This window comes from Camelus dromedarius, chromosome 5 (assembly GCF_036321535.1).
Source record: "Camelus dromedarius isolate mCamDro1 chromosome 5, mCamDro1.pat, whole genome shotgun sequence".
Lineage (NCBI taxonomy): Eukaryota > Metazoa > Chordata > Mammalia > Artiodactyla > Camelidae > Camelus > Camelus dromedarius.
This window is the reverse complement of record NC_087440.1, coordinates 66,280,309-66,295,752: the sequence shown is the minus strand read 5'-3', so window position 1 is coordinate 66,295,752 and position 15,444 is coordinate 66,280,309. Positions and strand designations below refer to the sequence as shown.

The following is a 15,444-nucleotide window of genomic DNA, read 5'->3' as shown; positions in this document are numbered from 1 at the left end:
GGCATGGTGGGGTTACGGGATAACTAACAGTAGTTGGCGTGGCTAGAGAGTAGAGTGCAAAAGGACACAAATCAACACCAAAAACAAAAGCAGTCAGGGAGAAGGGTTTGGCTAAAAGGCTCGTTCCATTTTTTTGCCAACCATGAAGTTGACAATGAAAAATGTCCCTTAGCCAATGAAATAGTAGACGCAGACTCATGAAATCCATTCGTACCCAACTCTCCCCATTAGTGAGTCATTTCTGGGTTGTTCAGGTGTTGGGCTTTGTCACAAGAGAAGCTGGGATGAACCGCAGAGAATGCGGAAGAGGACTGAGGAGAGGAGCTGGGGAAGCCGAGGACCTGGGATGAGTCTGTTGCCACCACTAACTGGTTCTGTGGACTTGAGCCGATCTGCATCCTCTGTGGATCAGTTTCCTGAATTACAAATAAGGTTTCCATCCATGCCCTTTGAAGCCCATTACTTCTAGGTTTAACACAGAGATTCTAGGATATATACATGAAAAGTGATGCACGTGTATGTGCATGTAAGTAATTAAACCGCCCGTTGCCCTCATCTGACAGAGCATAGCAGACGTCTTTCTACAGTCCCTGGGCTCCACAGCCTGTGTATTAGTCAGTGTGAAAATGACATGGCCAACTGTCATGCACATGCCATTTTTAGCACTTTTTACTGAGAGAGCTACAACTTTCCCATCCCCTCGACTCATTTATTATATAGAGTAATGTCAGCTGCTGTAACAAAAAACCCTTAGCAAAATGAAATTTTCACACTCATGTGCTAACCCAGTGAGAATGTTCCTGGTCAGCAGGTGGCTTCCTTCCATGTGATGATTCAGGAACTCGGTTTTCTTCCATTTTGCAATGTGGCCACTCTCGGAGGCCTTGGTGTCCTCTTCGTCCAGTGGCTGATGGGAAGGAAGTTAGGAAATATAAGCACACTTCTCACTGCCTTGGCTCCGAAGTGATAACCATCGCCTTTGCTCATATTCCATTCATAAAAGTTCATCACCTTAACCCACTCGAATGCAGAGGACACTGGGAAATATAGTCATGACCAGGCAGCCACTTCCCAGTGACCACTCTATCCCACAAAAAGACGAATTTTTTATGAATGGCTGCCTCTGTCACAACCCCTCTGTGATTAAAGGTAGATATTTTTAGTATCAATGGCCAAACGCAATCTGACCTATGTCTATGTGGAGTCTTGTGGTTTACAAAAACCTTTCATATGCATGGGCTTGAGTTGGTTGAGAGCCACAGAGCTAGGTGTTATTCTCATTTTATCAGTGAGGTTCCAAGAGGTTAAACGATTGGCCAGGAGCACACAGAGAGTAAGAGGCGGGTCAGAGACACAAGTCTTGTAATTCCAAATCAGAATGTCGTGGCCTCCCATGATCCACACCAGAACAAAGGATGAGGTGACCACCCCCCTCCAGCCCAGGAGGCTGCTGTCCCAGTGAGAGGCCCTGGGAGACAGCCAGGGTCTGGGAGGAACACAGGAGAAGCCAGATGCCACTGACCCCCTCACCCTCCTTCAGTTTCCTTCACCTCCCTTTGTCTCCATCCTTACTGAGCAAGAATGCCCTCTGGGGGCAGCTGAATGGACTCATGTTCCAGAAAAGCCAAATTTCCAAAAGAAAAATTTCCTTGTGATAAAGTGATTTGGGGTAAGGAGTCTAATTACTCACAATTAATGATGGAGTGTTACCTGGTCCCAGAGAGGGAGGTGATTCAAAAGACACCTTGGGAAAGGACTCCTGGAAAGCTGCCCTAGGAGGCAGGCCATGTGACCTTTATGACATGTGCAGCAGAGAACAGGGGGACCAAACTGTCTTTATAAGAAATGAGATTAGCCCTTACTCATCAGCTTGAAGGAAATTCATCATTCTTTCTCAAGAATCTGGAAAGAAGGTGACCCAAGTTTAACGAGTCTGATGCTTCAGAATCCTTAGATTCTGATTCCTAATCTTAGTCTTTTCTGCTGTATCTCAGGTTCATCCCAACATCTACATCAGCTGAAACACAATAGGAGCTGGTCGTCACTCTGTGGTCTCCCCAGTCACCTTTACTATAAGTGCAGAGTCCATGAATGGCATAGCGACGTAATTCACCCTTCTGCTACGATCAGTGCCGCTGGCAGACTCCACTTCTCTCTCCATGACTGTGGGGCAGGAGTTAAAACCTGGTGGCCAGCAGGCTTGATATGTTTGATCCATGAAGTGTCTTTTTAATGGGATAATTGTCAGTGTTTTAAACTGGAAACATTTGGTGTGATAATCTGGATTTCTGCCTCTCCGGCTATGGTGGGTGGGCGTTCCCATGTGGCAACAATCCAAGGGAGCTGATCAGTGGTCACCCTGTGGAGACACGGCTCACGTTCTCCACTCACCAGTGTCTTTACCTGGCCCGCCGCTCTCATTCACGGGACCTTCCTGGTCCCTGGAGACATGTGACACCAGCTATGGGGTCAAGGCTTGAGGTTTTGCATTTTGGCCTTTCATGTGTTGGTGCTAACCTTCAGGATTCTGTGGGGTTTGATTCCCAGTTCTACCATTCTCACCTTTTGCGAGGTTTTAAACAAGTGACTTTAAGCTCCCTGAGCCTCAGTTTCTCCAATCCAAACATGCAGTTGTTGCAAAAGTTAAACGACTCATTTTTCAAGGCAATTACTGTCGTGCCCTGTACCTAGCATATACCCTGGGAATATTCCTTTCGCCTCACAATATTAGTTTGTGATAAAATCCCTTACAGCTTGTGCCATCGGGGTTGAAGAGCCTGGCAGTGTTCCAGAAGGGAAGACGGATGGCCCCAGGCCACCACATCCAACATGCCGTCCCTCTGTAGATTGGTCCAGGCAGGCTCCAGAAAAGTGGAGAGAAGCTCCCCACAGTCTTGCTTCCAGAGCAGGAGCAGGCCTCTACCTGCTGGGTCTGCAAGAGGCACAGAGATTGAGACTTAGAGGGATGGCCAAGGGGAACAAGCACCCCCAGGTCAAGAAAGCCCCTTAGCACATTGGAGAGGAGAGGCAGATGTGTTTGGCATCAAAGAAAGTGACACAGAAAAGGGCAACAGGCCATATAGGGTTTTCCATGTTAGTAATTCTGTGAGTCATGGTGGACAGAAAAATCTGTGGGCTTGCAGATGGAGGTGAAGCTTTGGGAGATGCCATGTAGTCTGTCCAAGGTCATCCAGCAAGTGGCAGAGCTGGACTTAACTACCTAGGTCAACCAGAGCTCAAGGTCACTGCTTATTACCTTCATATGCACCTGTTGGGTATGTAAGACAAGCATTGTTTACAAGTAGGATGACTTGTCTGGGTTTCCCCAGGACTTTCCTGGTTTTAGCACTGAAATTCCCATGTTTTGGGAAGCCCCTAAGTCCTAGGGATGGTTGGTCACCCTAAAATCTTATGATCGTCTTACACAATAAGGAACCTCACAGAGGCACCTTATGTTAACCTGCCTACCATCGCCCTGTGTAGCAGGGACTCCCCTCTGTGCTACGTGGACATTGCCATCCCGAGCAACAACAAGGGAGCTCACTCAGTGGGTCTGATGTAGGGGATGCTCGCCCAGGAGGTTCTGCACATGTGCGGCACCATCTCCCGGAAACATCCTTGGGAGGTCATGCCTGAGCTCTGCTTCCACAGAGATCCTGAAGAGATTGAAAAGGAAGAGCAGGCTGCAGCTGAAGATTGTGACCAAGGAGGAATTTCAGGGTGAATGGATGGCTCCAGCTCCTGAGTTCATTGCTACTCCACCTGAGGTGGCAGACTGGGCAGAAGGCGAGCAGTTGCCCTCTGTGCCTGTCCAGCGGTTCCCTACAGAAGACTGGAGTGCTCAGCCCCTCGGGACTTTGGTGGGGGGATTCTCTCTTTTCCCAGAATTGGTAATTAAGGGCCAAAACTGAGAAAAAAGGAGAGGCTTAGTATCATATATCCTAAAGCACAACAGATACCCTCCCCAAAGATAGCACGACACTTAAAATAACTCTGTAACTAACCACCCTTCCCCATCCCTATCTATTAAAAAAGGTTAGGGGAGAGAGAGGAGAGAGGTAGACAAGAATCACTGGGTTGCTTGCTCTCCTCCTTGAAGCTGAAAAAGGAGGGAGGCTCAGAGAATTGTTTCTGGGGAGTTAGGCCAGCTGCAGGCCCGACATCCCATTTCCCAGTTGGACATCTGTGATGCAGCAGACTTGCTGACCAGTCTCCTCTACCCAGTGAGGCAAAGTAGGGGAGAAGTGGCTGAGAGGCAGAGCTGAGAGAGGAGGGAGGTGTGGATCAACCTGCACCACCACCAACCGGTACGGCAAGGATGTGAGTTTCCCACGGATGAATGGAGGCCCTAGAAGGGAGCCGGGTGTGACCATAATTCAGGTATAAAACCCAAGGCAGAGTCCTCAGAACAAAGTGGACATGGGCTATATTGGTGTGGGGAAGTGTGGAAGAGGTCAAGCCAGAGCTGGACTTCCCACATAAAGGCCCTGTGCAGTGGGGAAGACCCACCCAGAACCAGCACGGGCCCCATACAAAGGCCAGAGTTCGGGCCCCTGTCGTACAGGGGCCAGCCGTGCCAGTCTGGGAAGTGGCCACAATGAACAGAGAGGGCTCAACTGTGGTCTGTTAAGAGACCCCCATGGTTTTCCTTTCCCTCCCTCTATCCCACCATCTCAGGACAGCTGCGTGAGGATGAAGGGGAGGAGGAACAGTCTCAGAGCCTGGCCATAGCCCCCCTGCTCGCCTCCAAGCCATCGGACTGCCAGCTTACGACTGTGCCGGGGGCAGAGAGGGGAGGATGATCTAAATCCAGCTAGAGGTTGAAGTTTGTACTTGGATGGAACTGAGCTTGTAAATACCTGAAGTAACCAGGAAGTTAGGGGAACTGCCCAAGTTGTCGTGGGGGGTCCACAGCACAGAGTAGGAAGATGCAGCAGAGCACAGCTGAAAGCAGTGATTGCACGGGGACAGTTCACATCTGTGCCTCCGGAGGGAAGTGATTCCTCAACCAGCCCAGAGTTACCTGCCCCGCCCAAGTCCTCCAGCACAGCTCGGGGAGCAGGGGGTGGTGAGGGGAGAGCAGTTACTGCAGGGCCTCACTTACCTGAGATGTAGCTTCCAGGTTGGGAGGGGAGGGCACCGGGAGCTCACAGGAGGGAAGGTGCATTCATGGTTACCAAGCTGGAGAACAGTAATTACCATAAATGTGATAGATCTGTCAGAAGTAATAGACATAAAATGCACCATGTAAAACCCCGAAAAGCAAGTCTTTTTCGTTCTTGGGCAATATGAAAATTACAGATTTTAAATCCATATAGAAAACACAAAGATCATCTACATTGTGATCATCTACAAAGTCACCAGAGTTGCTTACCAAATACTTCTAATTCTACATCTGGGCAGTTAACCTGTTGAGCTAGGTGGGACCACGTGATTTGCTTTAGTCATTGAAATGTGTGCAAAGTGACATGTCACTTCCAGGTGGAAGCTTTAAAAGCCAAGGTGCAATTTAGCATGTTCCCCTCCTTTTTTTGCCTCCACAATCATGGAGGATGGCGCTTCCCTCAACCCAGCTCCCTGATGAAGACAAGCGCCCCCTGCTGACATATGATGGGTATGTTGCAGGAATGAGAAGAAAACCTTTGTGATTTAGCCACTGGGAGGATGGGTGGGGTCTGTGTTACTGCCGCTTATCCTGGTCTCTCCTGATTCTTGTAAGTCGTTTAGCAATGTGCCCATCACCCAGTGAGGAGACCACATCCAAGTATTCAATGCCACTCCACCACCAAACATGTGGACGATCAGGGTGGCCCTGGTCGGGTGTGCCACATACGGAATCGGGGACCATTAGCTACAGTCAAAGCTTTGGCTGGGAAAACCCCAGGCAAAAGGACCTTCATAGAGCAGCTAAAGGAAGATGGGGAACAGTGCAGACAGCAAAAGGGCTGAGGCAACTTTGAGGAGGTGTTGGCTGGGGTGACACAAGCGATTATAAGAAATGGGCCAGAGTGCTGGACCAGATCCGACAAGAAATGTCAGGAGATACCTGATTCAAACACTTAGCATGGACATTCAGATGGCAGGCATGTAACCAAGGTCATGACCCTTCGTATCAATTCATGAAAGTCACACAAAGTGTAGTCATGATCCAGACCATAGGGATGAGGGCTTGATTTGGTGGCACTGCATGAAAAAGGTCAAGTTTCACCTGCCCCTACGTGTACAATGTTAAAAAAAAAAAAAAAAGCCCAAATGCCACAAAACCAGACCAAGATGCTGGGAAGGTCTTCAATCTCTTTGGTGGGCACACCTGTGGCCATATGGTTCCTTTAGGAACTTGGGAGTAAATGTCCAGATGACCAGCCTGGCTGTCTCTAGGTTTTTCCTCCTAGGGGTCTGGTGCTGCCAGCTTCCCATCCCACCCAGACTCCCTGGGGAACCAGGGATGAATACTGACCTGGAAGCCCCTCCTCTGGCATCTGAAAACACGCCTGGCCCCAGCAGCCGCCATCTCTTGACATCCCGATGGGGCTACAGGCTAGCCCTTTCCCCCTCCCCACATCAGGCTGGGTGTCTCTGCTGGAAGCGGGGTCAACCCCAAAGTGGTCTTGCCTGGACAAAGACCTCCCTTATTTCTCTTCCCCAAATCCCTGAAGCCCATGATAGGCCTCTGCAAATTAGTGGCTTTTAATAAGACCTAAACTGCTCAGAGGAAAAAATGCACTCACAGCTGAATGCAACCGCCTGGGGTTAAGGGGGGGAGGAGACCGTGTTCTAGCTGCTCCAGGAAGGCAGCCAGGATTGGGCAGAACCCTGGGCCTGGACTAGAAGATCTGAGGGTGACACCGGCTCTGCCTTTCCCAGCTGGGTGCAACCCAGCAAGTCGCTGAACTCCTGCGTCTGCATCCACCCCTGTGAAATGGGGGTGATGCCGCCGGCAGCTCTGGGCTGGGGTGAGTATGAAGTATCTCAGGGCCTGTGGACACAGCGGCACCGCGGGAGGAGGGGGGACCTGTGTGACCACATTCAAGGGCTGAGATCCTTTCCCAGAGAAACTTAGCTGAAGAAAGGCTTAGGGGAGAATTTTTCAAGGGCATTATCTTCTGTTCACATGCCAAGGACAAGGAATCTGGAGGAGGCTCTGAGAGGCTGATGAGGAAGCCACCGCCAGGGTCAGCTGTGTGTGGAGAGAGGGGGACAAAGGGAGTCGATGCCAGCAACACCAGGAAAAATCAGGGCCACATCTCTGCTGCAGAGTCCACGCCGAAGGCCGCCAGCAACAAGAACCAGACCAGCAGGCTTGACCTGAATACGTGCCACACGGAACTGGGGCACAGACGGCGTGAACCCCACTGGGGGCCTGCTCCCTGTCTGCAGCTGCTTCCCAGCCTGGGCTCTTGTGATCCGGATGACGGCCAGTGTGCCCACGCCTGCCAGCCTGAAGCCACGGAATGGGCCACCCCCAACCCTGCCCCCAAAGCACCACCAGCCACATCCCGACCCTCCAGTGAGGGTCTGTGGGGGCAGCTGTGCCAAGGGCACCACCACTATAGGCGAGGACCCAGGGGATCGATGTCCTCACAGCAAAGAATGGCGTCACCTCATGGCCACTTCTGGGTTCGTCTCCAGTCCAGCACCTCGGACTTTCTATGATCAGAGTGAAGGGCACCCAGGGCCACAGAAAACCACCAAACTTTTAAGGAAATGAAACCTATCCATCAGAGAAGGCCACCCAAACAAAAAGGCAACAGCCACCAAGGTTTACTCATTTTTATTTTTTATAAAACAAGCTACAAATAGTCTCCGTCCCTCCTTACAAAGGAAACCACACAATACAGCCTACACACACGTGAAGGGAAGATGCCTGGGGCAGAGTCTGAGTTTCCACAAGAAGGCGCCTTCTCTGTGCTGACATGTTCCTTCCAGGCCAGACAAGGGGGCTGGGGTCTCCTGGAAGGGCCACCAGTGCCGGCACACCGAGCTTTCTGGTCCAGGCCCCCTTGGATGGGGGAGGGCTCCCTTTCCTCCTTAACATGCTGGGATGGTGCTTCCAGTCACTCTGAGACAACCTCTGGGACCTTCACCAGGACAGCAAGAACCTTCTCCAGCCAGAGGCTCCATCTGAGCACGTCCTGAGAAGGCCATGCCCCACGCCAGCGGGGCACCTCCCCCTGCCACCACCACAGCCTCCCCAGCAGGACCTAGAGTGGGTGGTGCTTGCATGCCAATTCCTCCCAGACCTGAAATGGGATGCACAGTCTGCCCAGGTGACACACTTACAGAAATCCTGGGATGTGATAGGAAATGCGGCCAGTTTTCCAAAAACAACCCACAGGGGCATCAGTCCTGTGTTACCCGCCCTCCCTCGCTGCCGCCATGGCTGCTCATGGGAAAGGGCACTATGTGTCACTTATTGCCCTCTGTCTGATGCCGGGCAAATGGGCACAGCCACCTGGGCAGAGGAAGGCGGCATCTGACCAGAAGGCTGGGCAGCCCACACTGGAATCCCAGTAAAACGTCTGTGGAAGGCTCAGCCTGGGTTTCCCTGGAGCTGGGTTCTGATCCTTGCACTTCTAGGGGAGGCAGAAGTGGGACGCCCAAGACAAGTTTTGCTCTGGAATTGGCCTCAAGCCTGGAAGCCCTTAAGAGCATTTAGGGAAAAAGGAAGAACCTCAGTACTGGATTTTTTAAAAAAAGGTTGAGTTACCAACAAGGTGACCAACCCAGCTCCTCCCTCAGACTTATAAGGACCAGAGGATGGCAGGGGGGATCGAGGAGGGTGGAAGGGAAAGCCTGGAATGACTCTGGCACTGGGAGCTGTCTTGGGAAGCCTCACTCGTGGGTTTGCAGGAGCTGAGAAGCCTCCTGTGGGCACTGCCCTCAACCAGTGCAGGCCCTCTGTCCTCTTTCTTCTGCTGCTCAAATACTAAACATCTACTAAATGAAAGGCCCCACCGTGTGTCTTTCTTCTTTGCCTCTCCTCTCATGCTTTACATGGAGTAGATGCTAAATGTCAGTGGAAATATTTCAACTGTCTCTAATGCAAATCCTTTGAGGACAATTTGCTCAGTGGGTCCCTAGGATACTGTGCACCCACCGAGTCTGGCCCCCAGGGGTCTGGATGGCAGGAACACACGGGCATGGGAATGAGTGCCTGTGCTGGCCATGGGCCTCCTGTAGGGGCCACTCCCATCTGTCCCTCACCCAACCTCCCATGAGAAGGTCAACCACCAAGTGACTTGACAGCTCTGACAACTGGGGCATGAGGCAGTGCCCTCCTCTCACCAGAAAAGAACCAATGGCATCTGCACTATGATCACCAGGATCAGTCTCCAAACAGCCCCCAAGCAAGCTAGGGATGGCGTCTTTGATTCCAGAAAGCTGGACCATGTGTCCAGAGCCCTCACAACCCAGAGTGGGGAGAGGGAGGGGAATAAACAGACAGCAATGCCAACACTTATACAAAAGAACTATACAATTTACATATATATTTATATACAGTATATAAATCTCTTCCTTCTCAATCCCAACGAGACCCTCCTCCCCCCCCCACAAAAAAACCCTACAAGTTGTCAGTAGCAGATCCAAAAACTTACAATAAAAGAGAGAATAAACAGTCTTTCTTCCCTTTCCTTTTCCCACTGTGGTATTAGATAGCGATGTTTAAAAATGAAACCCAAAAGAAAACACACAAATAAGAGTTATTAAAAGTGCAAACACGGTGGGCATCACTTATGTTACATGGAATGTGGCCGGGCCAGGGCAGCGTCGAAGGTTAGGTGTCTGATGGTCCATCATGCCTCTTGGTCTCTCCACCTGCCCTTTGGTTTTCTGTGCCTTAGACGAGGCGTCCTACTGAGAAGGGGAGGTGCAAGCAAGAGGTTAGAGCTGGGTTTATGAGAACGCCAACTACACATACCAATTTCCTCCCCAGAGCAGTCTGTTCCACCTGCCGTTGGATATGGGGCTGGGCGGGACACAGGTGAGCTGGGCTTGCGGATAAGCCCATGTTTTACCAAGCCCATCTTTTACTGCCATGAGGCATCATCACAGTGGCGCCTGAAGCAAGTTGGGCATTCCAGAGAACTTGGCTTTGTCTAGTAAGCGCAGCTGGGGCTCCTGATGCCAGCCTTTCAACCTGAGGCTGGGGTGGAAGTGGTAGGTGCTTTTTTATAGGTGGGGATGGTACGATCCTTGGAGAAATGACTCATCTTTCTCGTGTGTCCTCAGCAAGATAATTGAACATAGGAGCCTAGGTGAATTGCCAATCCCACCGCTCCTGTCGCACCACCAAAGCTGTGTCAGAGGGACCAAGGAAGGGGCCCCAGAAAGAAGGCAACTCCTGAATGGTTTTGTGCCTGCTCGTTTCCCTGGGGGAGGATGCCAAGAGTGCCGCTTACAACAAAGGGGAATTTATGACGCTCGAGTGGCCTTGACCGAGAGAATTGGTAGGGCTCCTTCTATCCCTGGGCCCCTGTCCCCTGTCACCCCCAGAAGGAAGAGGGGACTTGGGGAAGAGCCAGAGGTTGTGTGGCCATGCTCCCTCTTCTGCCTGGATGAACCCACTGCTGGCCAACACCTTTAAACGAAGTCCCTTTTCCCTAAGGCCAGGGCCCCCCTTGTTAGCTGAGAGGGGCTTTGGTGAGGATGGACATTTGCATAACTGCCTTGGGTCCTGGCTCCCCAAGCTGCAGGATGTCAGGTGGAGGGACTTTAAGTGATCATCTAAGGAATCTAAGCCCCTTCACTTAACAAATCTGGAAACTGGGCTCAGAGCAGTTGACTGGCTTACCCAAGGTCCCAGGTCTACTCTGCTAACACCCCCTCCGCCCCATGGGGTGCTGATCAGTTTTGGAGGCTGTGCAGGTCTCCTAAGGGAGGAGCAGGGAGCTGGGAGGCAAGCACACAAGAGCTGGGCCAGCTCCGCGTGGAGTTACGCGATCTTGCGCGCACCCCTTAACGCCGCTGGGTTGGTCTATGGAACGGGAATTAGGCCGCGCTGCTTCTGCTCTGGTGCTCACAGGACTGCCTTGAGAAGGGACGGAGGAAGGGCTTGGAGGAGTATACAGTGCTGCGGGAATCCACACCCACCCTCAGCTCACGTGCCCCCCAGGTGCGCTATCATTCCTTAAGAGCTGAGAAAAAAGACAGAACGTGGGTGGGGTGGAGCCCTGGGTAGATACTGGTATATCCAGTCTTACAGATGAGAAAATAAATTCGGAGAGAGACTGACAGGCTCCTGGCAGGCAGGAGGGAAGTGACAGAGCCAGGCGGCCAGCCTTCACCCGCTCCTAGCAGCTGCTCCTCGCAGTGGTGAGTGGAAAGATCCCCACAGACAGAGGGACCTCGGACTGTCCTGCCCACCTGGCTGAGACTCGGGACAGAAAACGTACAGTGGCCAGCTCTCTCCTTGAAGGCTTGCTGCGTTGCTGCGCGAATCCCGTTCCTTGTCATATCTCTGCATCCTCAGAGCAACTTTATGTGCAGTAGTAAAATGATCGCATTAACCCCGTTTTCTGAGGGTGAAACAGGCTTGGAGATGGCATAGTTTTATGTGGTGAAGCAAACTCAGGCCTGGCCGACTGCTCCCAGAACCATGCTTTTCACCACCAAGAGGGGCGGGGAGGGTAAAGGCCTGAGCCCAGGGCAGGCGCTGTCCTCGGGCAGCTAAGCTGGAACGTTGCCTTTTTCTTCAATGGAGGCACTCGTCTCCAGCCTGCCTGCCTCACAGGATAGTGACAATAATCCTGATGACTGTGCTGTATTAACTGGGAAGGACCGTTCAAGAGAGAGGCACGGTCCTCAGAACGCAGGGCAGAGAATTCAGCTCCCCGGTGAGGAGTCTAGTTGGTAAAAATGCCTATGTTCATGGGGCATTTCCAAAAAATTCATTCTCTCGGATCCCAGGCTACATTCACCCCCAAACTCCGTGTCTTCCCCTCACCTGACTTCTGCCCACCCCCGACTTGGCATGCAAGCCCCTCTCAGCCCACCAGAGGGCACCGCATGACACCGGATGACCGGCATTCGCTACCCAGGTGGCCTTTCTGTGGCTCCCCAGAGCGGAGGGACCCAGGGAAGCTGCCAGGGTATGTTCCTCTACTTCTCCTAATTTCTTTCATGCTCTTACCACAAACCAGGCCCTGGGCTAAGTTCTTCACAGGCACCAGCTGGGTAATCTTCACACCAGATCTCTGAGGCAGATACCATCATCTGCATTTACAGGGGAGGAAATTGAGGCTCGGAGAGTTTGGGAACTTGCTCAGGATTAAAGGGCTAGTGAGTGCAGAGCTGGATGCCTTCTCCAGGTCCTGGACACCTGGTGCCTGGCAAAGCTTAGAGGAAAGCTAGGAAGCCTTCGTGAGCTTCCTGGACCCAAGGTCATCCCACTCAGCCTCCCCTTGGACGCTGTGCGCTGTGAGGACTTGAAACACCAGCGAGGGAAGGGGACCCAGGGCATAGTCACTACAGAGCCCTGTGATTCCCACCCTACTGAGCCAGAAGTGCCCGTGGGTGGGCCTAGGGTCTAGGCTAACATTGGCTAGTCTCTTCCCAATACTGGCCCTCTCTCTGCCTGTGTTCCGAGAAATGGATACAGACTGCAAGTGCATCAAAGCAAAATGTCACTGCATAGGACAACCCCTCACCATTCCTTCATCATTTGACAAGGATCTAATGCACTACTACTGCCAAGGATCACGCACTGTGCCTGAGGTTAGAAATTGAGAAGACAGAGTTCATGGCTTCAACAGAGAATCAGGAGGGTGAATTACAATGCAGTATGGTAACTGCTTCTGACAGCGGCAATAATTTTATGAAGAAGAACAGTAATATTGAACTTCCACTGAGTTCCTGTAACGTCTCAGGCACTATGATAACTGCTTTGACTCATTGTCCCCTTGAATCAGCACAACAGCCCTATGAGGTAGATACTAGGGTATTTCCATCTTACAGATGGAGAGATTGAAACCTGGAGTGGTTGAGGACCATTTTGCCCAGTGTACTTGGCCAAAAGAACCAGTCTGCAGCCGAGGCGGGGTTTGATCCATGACACTGCACTGTGTCCTGGGAACTCAGGGTAGTGGGAACACTAGACATCCTGTCTAGTGAGGATGCCCAGAGTGATGAAGTCACTCACCCAGGGTCACCAGGGTGAAGGGGGCAAGTCCTGAGATTGGGCAGCTTGTGGCAACTCAGCCATTTCCCAAGCTACCTTTTGGGTTTACACTGTCAACCAGGGGTTGGGACAAGGAAGAGTCCTTATGTCTCCTCCAAGGCAGTCTCAGCTTTTCCAAAGCTTCCATTTCAAATAAGCATCACTCAAAGTGGTACTTTCAGGTCAGACCCTTCCCCGGCACTTCAGACCCACTCATCCTTCAGGTGCAGCCAACTCGACGTGCCCAAGTCCTCCTCCTCGTCGTCTCCTCCACCCCCTACACCCCTGCTCTTCCTCCAGTGTCGCCCCTCTTAGTGAATGGGCCCATCCTCCAGCTGTCCAAACCATCCTCCATCCTCTCCCACTCAGGCACCAAGCCCTGCAGGTCTGCCCAGCTCAGACCCACCCACTCCACTGCATCCTCCTCTGTGTTTCTCTTAATTCAGGCCTCCATCACCTCCAACCCGGATAGTGCCACACCTCCTACGGAGTCCTCTGCCTCACTCATCGCCAGTCCATTTCCCACACTGCACCAGAATCATTTTTAAGTAAAACTGACACTATTGCTTCTCTGACTGAATCCCTTCAATGGCTTCCCACTGCCCTTATAAAGTTGAAACTCTCTCACCTTGCCTCCTGCAGCGTCCCCTCTCCTCCCATCCTCAACATGCATCTCAGTCACATGGACATTTTTCAGCTCCTCTAAGACGCTGCTCCCTCCCCTCTGCAGCGTCCTCTTCATTTGCCTCAGCTCAGAGCTCTCTTCCCTCCCCTGACCTCTCTGCTTGGCCACCGCCTGCTCGTTGCTCAGGTATCCGTGTAGAGCAGGGGTGACAAACTTATCCATCAAGGACTAGATAGTAAGGAGTTTAGCTCTGTGGGCCATGTACAGTGTACAACAGTCCCTTTTGTATATACTCCTTTTTTGAAAATTATATCCCTTTAAAAATAGAAAAATCATTCTTAGCTCACAGGCTGTACAGAAACAGGCTGTGGACTAGCTTGGGCCCCTGGGCCATGGTCTGTGGACCCCCTGTTTAAGCATCGCGTCCTTCCTGAAGTCTTCCAAGGCCGTCTGCCCCCGAGCTGACGTACGCGCCCTACACATGTTCCTACAATACTCTGCACCTACTCCACTGTGACAGAGATCATTGGGTGTCCCCAGAATCCATGCTCTCCTCCTCTTCCTGGGCTCCCAGCCTTCCTCACTGCGGGGTGTGGTCAAGTGACTGAGCTCCAGCCAGTGAAATACGAGAGGTGATGCGTGTCACTTCCAGGACGGGCCCATAAACCCTGCCCCACATGCACTGCTTCAGGTTTTACCCCGTCTGGTGGACTGGGAAGGGAGATGACCCGCAGGGTGACTTTGGAAGCCACATAATGAAGCTGGCAGAGACATTCTCAGCCTAGATCTCAGAGTGACTGCATATAGAGCAAGCCCCCCTCCTATTCCTTCCCTTACACACACACCCTGCACCAAACACCAGGACCTGGAATCAGGGGGAACTATTACATGGGCAAGATGAAAAAATTCCCACTGTGTTGAACCATTACATGAGTGGCTCTACTTGTCACTGCAGCCTGGCCTATCCTAATACACTCTCATTGCACTTACCACAATGTATGCAAATACGTCAGTATCCGTCCTCTCAGTAGACAGGGAAGGGAGGGATAGGGACCTTATCCATCAATTCCTCCAGGTGTCAGGCGTCTAGCACGAAGCATAACGCACTCCCAGGAAACAGCTGAATAAACGAGCACCTAGGATCTCACCTGCTGGGGGGAGCCCTTAGTCCCTGGGCCTGGGAGGGGCAAGTCCCGCCAGGCCAGGAGCACAGGTGCGCACTCACCTTCTTTGCTGACGCCCAGGCAGCCCTTCAGCTCGGGCAGTGAGATGACCTTGTCCTTGTTCAGGTCGCAGTAGTCGGTGAAGCGCCGGGCGCACTTCTTGGGCTTGGCTTTCTTCTTCACGTAGCGCTTGAAGGGCTTCATCTCCCGCTTGTTGATGTCGCTGCTGCTGTTGCTGTCCAGCTGGCTGAAGTACCAGTGCACCACCCGCTCCTCCAGCGTGTGGCTGGGGTCCGGCTCCGAGAACCTGGGCCATGGGCAGACACCCCCACCCCAGAGCACACCACTCAGGCTCCTGCAGGAACCATCAGCCCCACCGCAGTTCTCCCCCCGCATGGTCAGATGCCAGGGTACTGCTGGCAGCCAGGTAGAACCGGCTCCTCCAAGCCAAAGGCCCCCCAGCCCTGCTCTGCTTGCAGCAGAATCAAGCCATCCTTTCC

The 15,444-nt window shown here is 52.2% G+C and overlaps 1 protein-coding gene across 4 annotated transcripts in view; it reads right to left on the bottom strand.

Moving 5' to 3' along the window:
- Positions 1 to 7,755: 7,755 nt before the first annotated feature.
- Positions 7,756 to 15,444, bottom strand: part of SMOC1 (SPARC related modular calcium binding 1) — a 135,600-nt gene continuing 127,911 nt past the window's right edge. For 2 of the 4 annotated variants that reach the window (XM_010976587.3, XM_031453947.2), the window contains exons 11-12: positions 15,007 to 15,251; positions 7,756 to 9,852 (exon numbers count right to left, since the gene is read on the bottom strand). In XM_010976587.3, coding sequence (XP_010974889.3) covers positions 9,839 to 9,852; positions 15,007 to 15,251 — 259 coding nt within the window. In that variant the 3' untranslated portion in view covers positions 7,756 to 9,838. Of the gene's footprint in view, positions 9,856 to 15,006; positions 15,252 to 15,444 lie in introns of all 4 variants that reach the window. The other 2 variants (XM_031453946.2, XM_031453948.2) reach the window with 1 other exon arrangement.